At 33.8% G+C, this 13,082-nt stretch overlaps 3 protein-coding genes across 6 annotated transcripts; 2 read left to right on the plus strand and 1 right to left on the minus strand.

Annotated features, from left to right (window-relative positions):
* Window positions 1–79: 79 nt before the first annotated feature.
* On the minus strand, window positions 80–6,785 carry LOC123201884 (imidazole glycerol phosphate synthase hisHF, chloroplastic-like). 3 transcript variants are annotated; one of them, XM_044617454.1, is made up of 20 exons: window positions 6,487–6,785; window positions 6,317–6,399; window positions 5,987–6,081; window positions 5,734–5,837; window positions 5,371–5,540; window positions 5,123–5,237; window positions 4,650–4,705; window positions 4,525–4,563; window positions 4,241–4,339; window positions 4,005–4,076; window positions 3,828–3,890; window positions 3,635–3,717; window positions 3,353–3,461; window positions 3,194–3,247; window positions 2,980–3,067; window positions 2,339–2,376; window positions 2,009–2,114; window positions 1,351–1,517; window positions 1,074–1,181; window positions 80–360 (listed from the first exon to the last, which is right to left on the minus strand). In XM_044617454.1, exons 1-19 carry the CDS (start codon window positions 6,698–6,700, stop codon window positions 1,122–1,124), a joined length of 1,815 nt encoding a protein of 604 aa, XP_044473389.1. In that variant the 5' UTR covers window positions 6,701–6,785; the 3' UTR covers window positions 80–360; window positions 1,074–1,121. The 3 variants fall into 3 exon arrangements, with proteins under 3 accessions (XP_044473389.1, XP_044473390.1, XP_044473388.1); XM_044617455.1 differs by lacking the exon at window positions 80–360 and having other exon boundaries at window positions 949–1,181; window positions 4,005–4,067; XM_044617453.1 differs by lacking the exon at window positions 80–360 and having other exon boundaries at window positions 949–1,181.
* A 316-nt stretch (window positions 6,786–7,101) lies between these two features.
* Window positions 7,102–10,023, plus strand: LOC123201380 (syntaxin-61-like). Of its 2 annotated transcripts, none has more exons than XM_044616859.1 (8): window positions 7,102–7,281; window positions 7,358–7,420; window positions 7,641–7,754; window positions 8,223–8,340; window positions 8,554–8,747; window positions 8,877–8,967; window positions 9,166–9,231; window positions 9,423–10,023. In XM_044616859.1, exons 3-8 carry the CDS (start codon window positions 7,690–7,692, stop codon window positions 9,531–9,533), a joined length of 645 nt encoding a protein of 214 aa, XP_044472794.1. In that variant the 5' UTR covers window positions 7,102–7,281; window positions 7,358–7,420; window positions 7,641–7,689; the 3' UTR covers window positions 9,534–10,023. The 2 variants fall into 2 exon arrangements, with proteins under 2 accessions (XP_044472794.1, XP_044472793.1); XM_044616858.1 differs by having other exon boundaries at window positions 8,227–8,340.
* Window positions 10,024–10,131: 108 nt separating this feature from the next.
* On the plus strand, window positions 10,132–11,983 carry LOC123201381. Its single transcript, XM_044616860.1, has 2 exons — window positions 10,132–11,186; window positions 11,634–11,983. The coding sequence occupies exons 1-2, from the start codon at window positions 10,907–10,909 to the stop codon at window positions 11,762–11,764; spliced, it is 411 nt and encodes a 136-aa protein (XP_044472795.1). The 5' UTR covers window positions 10,132–10,906; the 3' UTR covers window positions 11,765–11,983.
* The last annotated feature ends 1,099 nt before the right edge of the window (window positions 11,984–13,082 follow it).

The following is a 13,082-nucleotide window of genomic DNA, read 5'->3' on the forward strand; positions in this document are numbered from 1 at the left end:
TCGCTCAAAAACTTGTCGATGATTCCTTATAGGAATTTTTTTATGCTGATTTTGTCATTCTTAACCATTCGAATCAATATGACTTCAAATTGAATATATTATTTTAGATTTGAATCGAATTTGAGCTCACTTTTGTTTGAACTCTGTTTAATTAGAGTCTCCCTCTGTGCTAAGACTAGGTTGAAATCTTCAAAATACATACATAAGTTACGCCAATCTAATCTCTTTTGCATTGCACTGCTATAAGGGTTGGTAATCAGAAAACTAATCAGAAAACGGAAAAATAATCACCATTTCGACGGTCGTATGGCTCCCTCTAAAACTTTTGGACTCACTGATGATGAAACTCGGTTTATTACCCTGTTGAGCGTATAAAATCATGACACTTTAGATCGGATGTTACAATGTAACAGAAATCATTGGAAAATGTTTGGTTTGTTGTGAAAAAACTTGGCAAAATTTAAGATACAATTTGAAATCTAAAGATTCAACTCTTGCAGACTCTCACTGTAATGGAAGCAATGAAATAACTTATATTATTTCATACTGAAAAAAATTACAAAAAACTTCATAAAAAACACGATTCTGACAATACTTTGTTTTACTAGACTCATTTTTTAAAGCAAACTGGTCAATCAATTCCTAACTTAAATTGGTCAATCAAGCAAAACCCAAGGGATAATTTAAATAGCAAAAAAAAAAAGGTTTTACGTAAAAGAGAGCATAGATTCAAGTTTTCTCTAGTAATATCAAAATCAAATTTTTGACTTACCTAATTTAATGGTTGTGGATCGGTCATTGGACCCAAAGTTTATCCTGTTTGGTGTAGTTGATTTTGACACAATGTGATAGCTGGGATTCCTCATTACCAAAAATATATTATTATTCATTTGTCTTTTAGTTATTTTATGTAATTAAACTGTCCATGAACTTTTCGGAAAAGAACTGTTGAATACATAGTAACAGATGATAACTATAAATATATTCTTAAAAAATTCAAATGAAATGAACTTATTTAAACCTAGATAATGAAACCAGAAAAATAACAAACTAACGATAAACGTAGAACATGCCTGGTGAAAATGACCAACTTCTGCACTCTTCTAAATTTGGTGTTTGAATTAGATCCTGACTTCTATGCCTTGGTTGAACAGGTGTTCTTTTACAGACTGAATGGGCACCTGCAATCCACAGAATTATGGAGGGTTTATACAGAGCATAATAGTCGCAGAGAAGTTGAAAGATTGTCACAGAACTAGTTCATTCTAGGTATGGAAAATGGATTGAAGGACTACACAAATGTGAAGTGGAGATGTATTTTGATAGGAACATAAGCTGGTGTTGTATTACCTCCTTCCGATGGAAAATACCGGCAGCAAGGGCAGCAGATGCAGTTGATTTCATAAACACCTCAGAGAAGTGTTCAACAACACCTGCACCGCTACTTGCGATGACAGGGATGCTCACAGCATCTGAGATCAACTTTATTAAATCTACATCAAATCCTTTCCCTTGACCTGAAAAAACAAACATAACCGCATTATATCCAGAGAACAGATGAAAGAAACAAGAAGCTGCTTTAATTATGAATCAAGCACATTTTTAGATGTAGTGATGACATTTGGATCTGACGGGTCTCTGACATTTGAGTCTCTGTTTTTAAACTAGAAAGAAGGTCACCAAAAAAGTAAATCGCATGGCAGATTAAACCGAACAACTAATTTGTTAAAACTCGCATTTCATAGTTGGAAGTCAAAGAACATAATATATGCTTGATGATATTGAACAATAACCACAAATTAGTGTCGGTGCACCATTTTTTCAGCATTAAACACCAAAGAAACTGTCACACCAATCAATATGATGAAATGGCCTCACAAAACTAGAATCAACACACATAAAACATGTCCACAGACAAAATTTAATACAAATTTTCCACACGTTTCAAATTGATGCTAAAAAAGAAAAATAATGTTAACTTTTTAAGGACCAAAAGAGCTATTTATACCATCACAATCAATGCAATTCAACAGTATCTCTCCGGCTCCCAGGTCTTCAACTGCTTTTGCAAGTTCATAAGCTCCAATTGGCCGACCTTCCCGCCCACCACTAACCTTAAAAAAAAAAAAAATCACAGGAAGCTATTTTAATGCTCAACAATATAACCCTGTGGCATCTAAACTACAGCCTTGCAATCTCCAATCAAACTAAGGAGTAGGTGATTATAATATTTTGTCCAGACTATCTTACTTATGGCAACATTTCTAACTTGGTCATCAGATCCTAAATCACATATAACAATAAAATTGCAAAAATAAAGAAAGCAAAGAAGGCTTACTGTACACTGATACCAAGCATATTCTTCTCCTTTTGGACCTGACACCATTAGAAAAATGGTTAGTCACAATTCAGGTAAGATCTGGAAAAAGCTCATGAAATGTTAAATGACTTGTATAATAAACTTGTTTGATGTGGCTTCCATCTAAACCATAATCAGACAGTCTCCTACCTACCGAGGCAGGAAGAGCTAAGTCATTTTTATTTTCAAACTGCCATATAACTCTGACAAACAACTAGAGATACTTATAATTGCCCAACAGCCATTTGAAAGAAAAAAACTGATCAAAAGGGAAACAATTTTGATTGATGAACATTTCAACAAAAGATATTTAGGATAATCAAGCTCATAAACAAGCAGTCAGAAAAAAAATCCGTGGTAAATCTAGGACTCATAGCACAGGTTGATAATCTCTGGAACACACCCCACCTAACTACTATTCTTGATGGACTTTGAACACCAGACTAGTAATATTAAAAGACCGATTTAATTATTATATTTGATTTCAATGTAAACAATGAACTGATCAAATTCAGAAAAATTGACAAATAGAATTTACGGACACTGTAATAATGCATCTTATTGGCTAGTCTAAGCTAAAACTGGATAGAAGGAATAAGAAAAAAAGATAACTGCTTCACCTGGGTTTGTCACTCTTATGGCCTTGAACTTTACATCATCAGGACTATTAAGGTATACTCTACGAGGATCAATACTAACAACCACTGCCTGCAAAATAAGCATTCAATCAACTAATGAAATGTCAAATCTCCATGCTCTCTAATAATAATCATGACTCTCTTAAGTGCAATTTGCAACTAACCACCCATTTTTTACACAAACTCTAGATATTACCTGATTCCCGTAAACTCTAGATATTTGTTCTAAGCTGCTTTTTCCAGTCTTCACCTGAAAAAAAATTAAAAACCATCAGCAGGGGCACATATTTAGATATGAACAATCAGATCAGGTCCAGAACTATCATGGAAACAGATGATCAAAAGGATTGCGTACTCCAGTTTTTATATATTCTTCAGCAACATAAACTGCATCACTTCCAATAGATATCTTGTCTGCCCCAGATCTGAAATATTCTGAGGCTACTTCCAAACTAGAATAGTACCTGGAAAAATAGCAGCTAAAAATAAGCATGACCGTGCACTTAAACAAGAAAATATCAGATTGGGAACTGCAGAATTACAACACTTCTTAAAGATAATCACTTAAGAGGAGTTGAAGACAATGATAGACAAAAACACAAAACGGTAATCCAGACAATATCACCCCATAGTATACCTGCCATTTGCATCTGTAAAATCTCTTATCCCACCTCCAACAGTTAGTGGCACAAAAACATTCTCTGACGTTAATCTTAATACCTACAAGACACAACAAGCAGGTGAAATGAATTTACAGAACTAAAAGTGTTAAACATGTAGAAATCAAATGATATATGAGGCAAAATTTCTTCAACAGTCACTTTACATACCTGCAACATTGGCAAATCACCTAATGGGAAATCACGGAAACCAGTAATATTCAAAAAGCTAATCTGAGAATCAATCAATCCAATAAACGAAACTGTGAGATCAACATCCAAATTAGCTCTATGTTCTTTTTAATAAAATCTAACTGTCAACATTTGTACTATACTAAGGAAGTATACCTCATCAGCTCCATCTTTATAATACTGTCCAGCAAGCTCAACAGGCTTGCCAAGGTTTCTCACCTGCAAAATTTTGAGACTCTATATTATAACCAAATATACATATGATAATTTAAAGGAGAGTTGGTGCCAAATTATTATAAATAATTTTTTATGAGCAACCATTTTGGCCCAAATATCGGATGCTGATATCCATACAAATCATATGAACAACATTCTAGAAATCTATGAAGTACCTCATTCTCTTTTGTGTGCTCTCTTACATCATACTGGTCTCCTTTGGTGACAACAAGATCTCCTTTATCATTTGCTCTTACATCAAGACACGCAATAACCTGTCGGAATAATAATACAGTTTAGGGCCCACACAATCAGTATGCATATATCACAACTAGCGGGGAATAATCAATACAGCAATTTTATCTCTTTATTTTCCAAAACCAATATATACTTCCAATTTCCAATTTCATAGAAGAACAAGAAAGAACTTGTAAGAGATGACAGGTTCAACAATTATTACCCTTTTTGCAAGCTTTGAGGCCTTTCCTTCAGTTGGCTTCTGTCTTCAAATGAACCATTTGATCATTAGATGAATTGACAGCAAGGTAATATATGAGATACATATAAGTCAAGTACAATGGCTACCTTTAGCATAGTTGACTTTGGATACAAGAACCTCCTCAATACTGAAAGACCAACATCTGCAACATCCATTTCATATTGACAGTATCAAGAAAGATGTCAACAAGATAATAAAAATTTTCAGAGCATTTCTTTCTCCAGATAACGAAAGTTTATCAGATGATTATTTTAGTTTTCATTTAAATTGATATCACAGATTTTAGGATTTTCCTTTAAAATCTGTCTTCATACCAATATTTTATTTCAACAAGTTCTAAAGTTGGACAACAAGAAGAGAGGAAACTGAACAATGATAAAGTTGGACAACAAGTTCTAAAATCTGTCTTCATACCAATATTTTATTAGAAGAGGATATCTTAATAGTAATTTTCCTTTGTAGTAAGATCTCCTTCTTCGAAACCTCTTTGTCTTTGATACAAATTTGATATTTGGTCGCAGAAGAACCAAAGAAAAAAAATCTATGGAATACATCTCACCTCCACTCTTCTCTGGATGAAATTGAACTGCATGCACATTTCCTCTTCTAATAGATGCTATAAAATTTTCACCATAGTTGCATGTAGATGACACCCACTCTTTGTTGTCATCTGACTACAAAAATAAATAAAAAAATAAGAAGGGGATCACTGAAACCAATTCTAAATTAAGAAAACATGTTGAGATCAAGAGACATTAGCAAGATAAAAATTTAAAGGAGACAAGGGAGGTGGAAGGATAAGCATACTGGCATGGCACGGTAAGAGTGGACAAAATAAACATGGCGGTTTCCAACATCATCCAGAATTTCAGAGTCTTTTGTGATTTGCAAAGCATTCCAACCGATATGTGGAACTCTGAAGCCATTAGATGAATTGAAACGCCCAACCACACCTGGTATCAAGCCAAGACCATTCACTGCAACACATGTAACAACAGAATTAAATTCCTCTTTATTTCCCTTACATCCTGCTAGAATAGAAACTACCATTTTGGTTCACCAGAAAACACAGTACAGATAAGCATTATCATTATCCAAGCCGTTGAAAACCAAGATTAAATGCATGTCAACAAGACATGAAACAACGTCTCAGAAAATTCAAAAACTAACCTGGCCCATTCTCCTCGCTAGACTCAAAAAGAAGTTGAAGTCCAAGACATATGCCTAAAAATGGGCGATCCTTCTCAATATATGTACATAATGCTTCTGCCATTCTGCAACATCAAAAAAAAAAAAAAAAACCCTTACACATTCACATATGATACATGCAACTAAATAATTCAATCACAGAGCAGAAAGTCGTAAACATATCAAAACCAAATGTAAGAAAAGAATTAATCAGAAGTTACACGAAAAATGTTACCCTGTCTTGTTGAGCACATCCATGGCAGCAGCAAATGCACCCACACCAGGAAATATAAGCCGGTTTGCATTTAGAATATCTTCCGGAGTTTGCACCTTCATAGAGAGAAAAAAACTTTCTGAAATTACTAACTTGTTGGGGCTAAAATTAAATTTATCAATATGGCTTTAACATTTATTATGTCAAAAATATACATTGCTGCAACACGAACACTAAGTTAAAAAACGAACAACATTACATCATGAAGAAATTCACAGAATAAAAAAATCTTACATTTTTTTTATATATTAATTTTTCAAAATAATATAAAAAATGTAGAAACTGACTTACATCTTTAATGTCAAAACCTAAAAAACGAATCGCATTTCTCACACTACGAACATTTCCAGCACCATAATCAAGCAAAGTCACGACTGTATAGAAACATATCCAATAAAACAGAAAGTATCAGTCTCTCAGAATTATTTTAATTAGAAGCTGAGCAGAGAATGAGAGAGTACCGGAGTCTGAAGAAGAGGAGGAGGCACGAAGAGACAGAGTTGAAGACGATTTGAACTTGACTCGGCTGTGTTTGTTTCTGTAGATAGCATAATTGCGAGAGAAAAGAAGAGAGGAAGAAGAAGAAGAAGAAGAGAAGGAGGAGAACGATCGAGTGTTGCTGTTCAGTTGTGAAGCTGAAACTGAAGTAAAAGGTGATGGTGGCGCCGCCTCCATTTGCGGCGGCTCTTTCTAATGTAACGGGAGCCTGTAGTTTTGTGCTGCCTCTGAGTCGATGCTATGACGCTAGCAACTGACTTTAGTCTGTAAACGAAAAGCGCCGTTTTATATTTCTGTTTTATAATATTATAGTCGGGGGATTTGCACCGAATCCGAATAATGGATAAACCCGACTCAAATTCTAATGAGTTAATTCTTTTTTAATTTTAATTTAATTTATTGGAATTAAATATATTATTCTCACCTAAAATTTTTTATTATTTTATTATGTTGTAATTTCTATATGCGTATTCCGATTTGACCCGGATCAATTTGGTACTAGATTCGGGTTTGCGCCTCTTTGTTAAATCGTTAATTATTAATTAAGTTGTTAATCACATATTATCTTTCATAATGGAAAACAATCACAGTGGCATTTTAGTCTTTTCGTTGCTTTCGTAATACCTCTGTTGCCTCCTTCAACAATATACTTTTCAGTTGCAGGAGCCAGATCTCTGCACTACACAGACACAGACTCTGAAGAGGAAAAAAAAAAAAATCTTTCTCCTCATTGCCGTCACCTCCAATTCTGGTCGCCGGTAAATTTTTTTTAATTGGAATTTATTGTTAATTTTACATAAAACGTAATTTATGAAATCATTACTATATGTGTAGAAATACGCTATGTCGTCTGCTCAAGATCCATTTTATATCGTCAGAGAGGAGATTCAAGAATCGGTAAGTTTGCGTCTTTTTTATTTTTAAATAGATTATATTTAGATCTGCTCTCCTTGAATTTATTCATATATTTTTACTAAGTAGCTATTAGGTTTTTGAAATGTTGATTTATGGATAAATTAAATTGATTTTTTGGAATTTGTTGAATAAATGATTGATATTGATAATTTTGAATTGGGTTTTTTAATTACTTCGTTTTTGTTTGATTTTTGTTGATTAGATTGATAAGCTGCAGTCTTCTTATCGTCAATGGGAAAATAGTCCTGGTGATGGTGCTGAGCATGTGCATCTCACGAAGGAGCTACTCGCCTCTTGCGAGAGCATTGAGTGGCAGGTACAGCAAATTATTCTATTTTTGTAGTTGAAGCTCGACACTTGAATCAGAAATTTAGGGTTGGATTTTATCTGAGCCGAGTTCATGATGCCCAGCTCAAGCTTTTATGGTCTTCTTTTATAGAAAAATGAGAAGAAATCTAGTGCTTGAGTTAAACAGTATTGAGTGATCTATATACAATACTTAATGAAGCTTAATATCAGTCTTGATCTAGTTGTCAACAGATCTAGCTGAGTTTCACTAGTTCAATGAAATCTTGGTGTGTTTGCAACCGAGCTGTGATCCTTGGTGGGCTTATTTTTAATATGATTTATGTACTCTCACTCCTTTTTCTGGTGGAGCTTCATTAAATTGAAGAATACTATTCTGTTTCAAAATCTTTTGGGTGGACTTTTTGATGCACCTTTGTAGCTTCTTTAGACTACTAGTTTCTCTCCTGCAAGCACTGAAACTCTTCTTTCTTGATAGGAAGGTGGATGAATTGGACAAAACAATTTCTGTTGCAAGTAGAGACCCTAGTTGGTATGGCATTGATGAAGTGGAACTTGAGAAACGAAGGAGATGGACGAGCACAGCTCGTACTCAGGTATCAATTAAATAAGTTTAGTACACAAATTTTAGTAAACTTGTAAAGATGTGTGAAATTTTATTTAATGGTAAAGATAGCATAACAAAATATGTTTTCTACCATAGCTTCTCTCAGTTCTATCTTTAGGTTTTGGACAGTGTACCGCATGATGAATCTTGGCTTTATTTTTTTCCAGTTATGGAACCCTAAAGGATTGCCGTACTTTATCAGGTTGGCAACGTGAAGAAAACAGTTGTAGTTGGACTGGATCTGAATGGTTTTGGTACTACTAGTGCAAGTGGAATGCGCCGGGAACTAATGAGGATGCCTAACAATCATCAGACAGACAGATCCAACCAGTATGCAATCCAAGATAATGATGATTTTATCCAATCGGAATCAGATAGACAGATGCTTCTCATAAAGTAAGGTCTTTTTACTTTGGCCCTTGAATATTTTTGTCTTGTTTTTTCACGTATTTCTATCTGTAAAATTGTTTCAGTTTTGAACTATGTTTGATTTGTCTCTGATGGCCTCCTAATTATTGGTTTTAGGCAACAAGATGAGGATTTGGATGAGCTTAGTGAGAGTGTGGAGAGAATCGGAGGCATTGGGATTACCATACATGATGAACTCCTTGCACAGGTCTGGATTAATGGGTTTGTGTTTCTTTTACTGCCTTCAGGTCCTCCACCACCAACCCTCTGGCAGTAGCTGGCAGAAAAAGTTCTAGTTTGTTTGTTGCATTTTGGTCAAGTTACAAACAAAAAATATGAATGGGCTATCATGGTCAACTCAAGTTGAGGGTCATTTTTGCTAACTTTAAATGTTTTGGTGCTTCAGGAGAAGATTATTGATGATCTGGGTACAGAAATGGATAGTACATCAAATCGTCTGGATTTTGTTCAGGTGATTTTCTTGATTTAGTTTGGTTCTGTGAGTCATTTGTGAATGATGAACCATCTTATCCATGATATGAAATACAGGACCATTGTATTCAGTTCCCCCAATGATAACTTATGTTGAAACAAATTGCAATCTATTAATTAATTAAATTATTTAGTGTTAAAAATCAAATTTATCTTTACTCTTCTTTGCAGAAAAAAGTAGCTATGGTCATGAAGAAGGCTAGTGCGAAGGGTCAGATAATGATGATATGCTTTCTGCTAGCTCTGTTCATCATCCTATTTGTTCTGGTCTTCTTTACCTAGGCTAAAGAGCAAAACAAAACTACGATGTTCATATATAGAGAGGGTATTTAATCTCGAGTAATACTATATACATTTATAATAAGTATCAATTTGGGTATTAATAATGATCTGTCATTATGTAATTGAGTATTATTTTAATCTTAATTCAAAATCATACAATTATATGGTGACACATCATTATTGATACCCAGAGTAATACTCATTATAAGTGTACATAGTTTTATTGTTTAACCTTTGGGAAGCGGAATACTTAAAAAATTGAATGGGTGAATTGGATGTGTTGAGCTCGAATAATTGACGGTGAGGAAATGCTCAGTTAAAGAAGAATCTGTATTCTTGAAGGTTTTTTTGTTACTTTAAACTTTACTAGAATTCTTTCAAATTTGTTGGATTAGAGTTCATATAATTGTGATGTGTTTCTCCTTTGCATGTAATGTTTGTATGTATGTTTCAAGTTCTCTTATATATAAGGATTTTGCCTTTGTCAAGATGCCTTGAGATTCTTACTATCGATGTTGTTGTGAGAGACGATTTAATAAATTGTTGCACGAAGACACAAATGAATCACAATATTAAGCAAATGAGCAGGATTACTTTTCAGCATCTCAGAGTCGCTAAGGTTCATTCAAGGCATTAATTTCAAGTTCAGGTTTTGTCGAAAGTTTTAGTTTTGAGTCTTTTGATAGACATAATGCTCAGTATGAGCGCAGATCTAAGTTGTAATGCACAATTTAAGCTTGTTAACAAGGTTAAAAGCATTGTGGGAGGGGTGAACAGTATTGCCCAAGGGATTAATAGTGTCACTAGGTAAACAAAAGTTGATTTTGAGTTGAGCTAAAGGTTCAATTTGGAATTGACTTGTTTGAACTGAGTTGTGGATTTGATTTAAGCCAACTTAGATTGAATTTATCCTTAAAAAAGGTTTTTTGTTTCTTACTTGTAGGGGTGGATTTGAGTTGATCCAAACCTAAACAGTGTTTAGTTTGAATCTATAATATATAGTTTAAGATTAAATTTGACCCATTTGAATCGTCTAAAAAAAGAAGAATCATCAGAGAAGAATCATTCGAGTCTAGAATAATCACTAAAGAAGAAAAATAAGAATTATTGACAATATGAGCTCCAGTATGAGTCGAGCCAACCAATGATTCGAGCCCAGTGAATTAGATTGAATCCACCCCAAACCTACTTGCCAAGAAATCCTGTACCTCTCAAGTCATGAAAAGTATTTAGTTCTTTAATTGTACAGTAAGATTAGAAAATGTGGTTTCCGTCTCCAAAATGTGGACCAAATTTTCCTCCCAAATTTGTCCATATAAATTTATCGCGTTTCTCAAAGTCCAAACAGAAAGTTTTCCAAGAACTCTGAAGAGATGATATATCTTTTGTTCAAAATTGTGTTGACAGAAATGAGTTTGATTCTGATCCTTCTGTTCAAAAACCCCCTAAGGAATTTGGTGGTAATGGGGGTAGATATGCTGAAGCAGGGGACAGGTCCCTTGATTGCGAGGACTGTTGCCGCAACTGTGGTGGTGGTTTTTGCCTCAACCTTGTTCTCTGCAATGGAGATTCAGCGACGTTCGAAGGAAGGTCCGATCAATCCAACCGATGAAGTTCTCATGGCAAATCTCCTTCTTCAAGCATCTCTTACAGGTAACTTGTGCTCATAGCCCGTCAAAATTAGTCCTAGGATGAATAAATTCTGAGTTCTTCACTGGGCACATGAATTTTTCATTCAACAATGGTATGTGGACACAGCTTTAACTTTTAAGTATCCAATTAGTACGAACATTATGTACCGTTACTTAAAAGTCACCAAATCATATGATAACATATTGTTTAGATATCTAATTGTATATTTAAAATTGAGTGTACATAAGTTTATTGTTTTATATATTGTATTAATCAAGTTGTCGAAAGATTTATCTTCTTCAACAACATTTCTTCTTCTCTAGTTTTTCCATGATGATTCTCTTTGTCATTATTGCAGACCCTTCTTCTTCTACAACTTTTTAAAGGAATTTATCATTAATCAAGCAAAGTGAGCTTGATCTTGTGCTGACTATTATGATTCAAAACTTATTTGGATGATATTTGCAGGATTTTCTCTATTTCTTGCATTGATGGTAGATAGACTACACTACTATATCAAAGAGGTCCTTTCATTGAGGAAGCAATTGGAACAAGCAATGAACTTCTACAAGGTTCATGAAGAGAGCAAAAAGGCCTAAGTTGAACTACCAGATTCACAACACAAAAGGTAGGCAAAGGAAAAAGTTTCTTCCAAGCAATATTGATGCAAGAATAAACCTTTGTACATAGAATGTTTCTTTCCCTTGATAATTTAGAACTTGTGTAATAAGTTATATTGAAAACAAAGATAAATTTATATGTAATGATCATCCTTTCAAACCCTAGATAAAACCAACTGTTGGATAAATTTGATAAAACCATTATATTAATGTTAACAATTATTTATTTTAGGAGAACTGAATATTAAAAGAAAAACGCTAGTCATAAAACTGTGTATGTTTGTATAATGGTAGATCGGCCATTAGGCCTAATTTATTTTATAATGAATTAATACTCAGTCAATATTTAGTTTAAGTCTAAACCCAGTAGTTAAATGAATTCAGGTCAAGTTTTATCATAAATTTAGCCAATATACCATATTAACCTAATGGTTGAATAACTTGAATTACTAACAATTTTTGGACGATCGATTCAATCAAATCATTATATTGATGTTAGCATAACTTGTTGAGACTTGAATTCGAACCCAAATCCAAACCATGCCAATGGCATATGGTCCTGTGTGTAACTAAATTAAATTCGATTACGATTAAATTTTAAAAAATTTTATAATTATTAGGATTTGAATCGAGTCCCTCTAGTAAAGCATGTGCACCCATACAAGATGGACTCGAATTACAAAGTTTGGTTGCAAATTTTGTCACCAACCCAAGTTTGGCCCCAATTTGCTCTGAAATCACAAGCAAAACAGAATGGTCAAACCAATTGCAGAAACACTTTAACTTGGTCATAATTCAACCACCAATTGTAGAATTAGGAAGAGTAGGTAATGCGAAAACATTGTTGACCCTTCACCAAATCTCCTGTGTTCACATTACCATAAAGTAGTTGACTTGTTAAACTTCTAAGTTTCTATACTTTCATTATATTAATATATGAATAAAAGTCAAAGCCTGCAAACTCTCCCACCTTCATGATGTGCTACTCTAAAGCAATGGATAGATACTATCTGTTTTGGATGCAAGTGAAATCCAAGTTTAAGACCATATACATTTGCCAGACTTTCCGTGAATATATATATATATATATAATTTTGAATATCTAATTAAATACTTAAATTATGTGTTATTATATGATGTTGTAATTCTAAATTACGAATAAAATAATATTCAATTATATAATAATATATAATCAAAATATCAAATTAAATACTTAAATTCAATGCGCTTTAACATTTTTCAAATGGCGGTCTTCTCTAGGCATTTGCATGGTCATGGCAGTGCCATTCTGACTGCT

This window comes from Mangifera indica, chromosome 18 (assembly GCF_011075055.1).
Source record: "Mangifera indica cultivar Alphonso chromosome 18, CATAS_Mindica_2.1, whole genome shotgun sequence".
NCBI lineage: Eukaryota > Viridiplantae > Streptophyta > Magnoliopsida > Sapindales > Anacardiaceae > Mangifera > Mangifera indica.

Bases quoted from the DNA above. Each gene is read 5' to 3' on its own strand.
- LOC123201380 (XM_044616858.1), top strand. From the start codon at position 7,367: ATGTCGTCTGCTCAAGATCCATTTTATATCGTCAGAGAGGAGATTCAA. The intron at 7,421-7,640 runs GTAAGTTTGCGT...TTTGTTGATTAG, and splicing joins GAGAGGAGATTCAAGAATCG to ATTGATAAGCTGCAGTCTTC. The intron at 8,748-8,876 runs GTAAGGTCTTTT...TATTGGTTTTAG, and splicing joins AGACAGATGCTTCTCATAAA to GCAACAAGATGAGGATTTGG.
- LOC123201884 (XM_044617454.1), bottom strand. From the start codon at position 6,700: ATGGAGGCGGCGCCACCATCACCTTTTACTTCAGTTTCAGCTTCACAA. The intron at 5,838-5,986 runs GTAACATTTTTC...TTGATGTTGCAG, and splicing joins GATGTGCTCAACAAGACAGG to AATGGCAGAAGCATTATGTA. The intron at 3,248-3,352 runs GTACGCAATCCT...ATTTTTTTTCAG, and splicing joins AAGAATATATAAAAACTGGA to GTGAAGACTGGAAAAAGCAG.
- LOC123201381 (XM_044616860.1), top strand. From the start codon at position 10,907: ATGATATATCTTTTGTTCAAAATTGTGTTGACAGAAATGAGTTTGATT. The intron at 11,187-11,633 runs GTAACTTGTGCT...TGATATTTGCAG, and splicing joins TCTTCAAGCATCTCTTACAG to GATTTTCTCTATTTCTTGCA.